Genomic DNA, 3,051 nt, shown 5'->3' with positions numbered 1-3,051 from the left:
ATAATTACAAATCAATCAAATAAATGCTGACATATCCTAATTTTATTACGTGATGGAACTTTTCTTATTGTTTTTGGAAGACCCAATATTAAAAGGATTGCTCTGAGCGTTGACGATTGCATTGCTGATTGCTTGTGATCTGTCATTGACTTTGCCTTTTGCACATCTTTCCTTATCACACATGACCGTTCTTGTACACTCCCACACACGAATAAGTCGTTCCCAAATCGATTCCGATCACCGTTCCGAGCTTCGGCTGCGACTCCTCCGCCGCTATAACCAGTCCAAACATGAATTCTGAACACAAAGAAAAACAATTCTCAGAATCAAATACTAAAAACGAAGACAAGCGAAGAAACGAATTACACAAGAATGAGATGTTCCAACTTACGTGAAAGAAAGAGAAGCAGAAAAGAAAGTGCTCGTCTTCTTCTGCGCTTCCATTGTTTGATCTTCTCAGCTTCTTGCTCTGTATTTTGAGTTTCTCGTTTTTGCTTTGTTGATGATTTGCTGAGTTTCAAATGGCGGGGTTCAGAGAGTTATTTGTAGCTGTGGGCTAAGTTCGGTGCGCAGAATTTACCAGTGTTCCGTCCAATTATTTGTGGCCACGTCAGCGTCGAAGCGAAATTTTAAAGAAGTCCCGGTTATAAGTTGGCTCATTTCAGCTAGAGAGTTATCACCAATTATGGCTGGCCATGTTAGGATTTGAGGTTGTTTGCTCTATGGGCTAACACGTAAAACATCCAATTGAGGATTGCCACGTGTGAAAAGGAATGGGTCGGACTTCTTTTTTCCCGAAGTTTCTTGATTTTTGAAGAAAAAACAACTCTAGAGGATGTTTAGTAGAGGGATTTATTCCCTTATTCGAATCATGATTCGTGGTTCGTTATAGTATTTTCTCTCACAAAAAATTTACGTAAATAAAAAATAGTTTAAATCACATTATTTAAATTCTCCAACCAAACGTCATCTAAACATAAGAATAAAGAGGCGGTTAAACATCGACGGCGTCGTTTTGTCTATTGCTGAGGATATTGGTTTTTTTTTTTTTTAATATTCATTTTTTTAAGGAGATTTCTATTACAGAGCTTAAAAGAATAAACTATTGAGTATGTCACTGTTTTGCGGAACAAACTCCTCTGTTTTCTCCTTTTGTACTCCGCTAATAATATTATGACTCGTTAATTAAAATATTACTTAAATTAAAAATTTTAAAAGTTATAATGTAGCTTATTATTATTAGAGGATATAAAAAGAGAAAAAAGAATATATGAACTCAATCCCTCTTTTAATGTGATTAATAATTTTGTCCTGTATAAAGTCCTGCCGCAGGGGGATTTTTTTAAAAAAGAGATTTTTTCAAAAATCTAATACCAAAAATTATAGTACTTGCGTGTTAGTTTAGACATGGAGGCCGTCTTTATTTCTACGAAATACAATACAACACGTCAACACCCATCAACTCAACGAAAGCTCAAAAATATCAACTACTACTGAATGTTTTACAAAACAATCCAATCTAAGAAAGCAAGAAAAAAAAAAGTTCCAAATTAAAACTCTACAAAAAGAAAATCATAGTCATGACAATACAATCTGCTTTCAATTAGTGATATAGTGAAAGAAAACATACAATCTCATAAACACACAATTTAAAAAAAAAAAAAAAAAAGTCATCATGATCTATCGGAAAGGAGCAAGAGGATTAGGACTTCTTGGTGTCTTCGAGCTCCGAAGCTCTTTACAGACATGGTCTAACATGCCCAAAAAGTCTCTCACAATCACAAATATCCTCAGCGGATTAACTTCCTCTTTGCTCACATCTCCATGGAAGTACTCAGTGATCTCCTTCACGTGTGACATTACTTTAGCTTCATCACCCTGCAACTCCTTCAGCTTCTTCTCTCCATAACTCACAAAACAATTCATGGCGGTCACAAACTTCATACTCTTCTCATCCATGCACAACTTTTCGGTTATTATTAGCCCTCGGATCTTTGCCATTCCCTCCGACAAGTTCGAGACGGAGCTTACGAGCACGTCCAAGTCGATTGCAGCCGTCTTCTTGACGTTGTAGAGTTCGGTGCTTAGGCCGGAGACGAGGTCTAGCCCCATTAGCCTGTAGTCCTCTTCCTTTTCTTCCGGCGTTCGGTTTTTGTTCTTTTGGTTGATCCTGCCCATGATGCTGTCCGCCACTCGGATTCCCTCCGAGCGGATTATCTCCTGGACGACGAAGTGGAGCAGAGTTGTCTTTCCGTCGGTGCCTTTGACGTCGGCTAGCTTGAGGAGGGCATCGAGCTTGAACGCCTGGGCGCCTCCTCGGATGGTTCCGACGTTCATACGGTTTCCTGTTTTGAGGACGGCTTCTAGTAGCTTCAAGAAGAGCCTGCTTGACCTCGGCTCCTTGCAGGCTTCCTATACCACAAAATGGAACCAAGTGAATGAAAAAGATAAGGGATGTTTGGTGCTTTTGCTCTTGGACTTTTAACGAACGAGCAAGTTTACTTCTAATATTTTAATTCGGCACATTATCTCCTAAATTTAAGATAGTGTCCCTAAAATCAATGACGATTGTTTAAATTTTAATGAAAACGCCCTCGGACACGTTACGTGAGCTCGTTTGATAGAAGATACTAAAATTTCATATTACAATTGGAGCGCGTCAATTCACGTCTGCAAGGACATTTTCTTTAAAACTTGAATATCATCTATCAACTTGGGGATCCTCTATAACATTTTATCATACTTGGAGCGATATGCTACAACTAAAAGCTCAGGGACAACTAGTTAATTCAGTCAAAGTTCATGAATAAAAGCGCCAAAAATTCAAAAGATTGAAGTGGATCTTGATGCAGATCTAGATATTGAAGTAAAGTTAGTGTGCTTTTATGCTTTAAAATGATTGGTTTTACCTCTAGCATTGAGAAAGAGTTTCTGAGATGAACCACTTCATCTTCAAAAGTTTCTCTGTAAAGCATGGCTTCTGCGCGTTGAAAGGCAAATGGTATGCTAAGCATTGCCTTCACAAACTTCCCTGCTTAACCTAGCTCGTTG

At 38.3% G+C, this 3,051-nt stretch overlaps 1 protein-coding gene across 1 annotated transcript; it reads right to left on the bottom strand.

Annotated features, from left to right (window-relative positions):
- Positions 1-1,680: 1,680 nt before the first annotated feature.
- On the bottom strand, positions 1,681-3,045 carry LOC21386400 (formin-like protein 11). The gene is made up of 2 exons (XM_010106415.2): positions 2,910-3,045; positions 1,681-2,412 (listed from the first exon to the last, which is right to left on the bottom strand). The coding sequence occupies exons 1-2, from the start codon at positions 3,012-3,014 to the stop codon at positions 1,681-1,683; spliced, it is 837 nt and encodes a 278-aa protein (XP_010104717.1). The 5' UTR covers positions 3,015-3,045.
- Between the last annotated feature and the right edge of the window lie 6 nt (positions 3,046-3,051).

This window comes from Morus notabilis, unplaced genomic scaffold (assembly GCF_000414095.1).
Source record: "Morus notabilis unplaced genomic scaffold, ASM41409v2 Scaffold1790, whole genome shotgun sequence".
Taxonomy (NCBI): domain Eukaryota; kingdom Viridiplantae; phylum Streptophyta; class Magnoliopsida; order Rosales; family Moraceae; genus Morus; species Morus notabilis.
The sequence above is the reverse complement of the archived record's forward strand: the minus strand, read 5'-3'. Positions and strand labels throughout refer to the sequence as shown.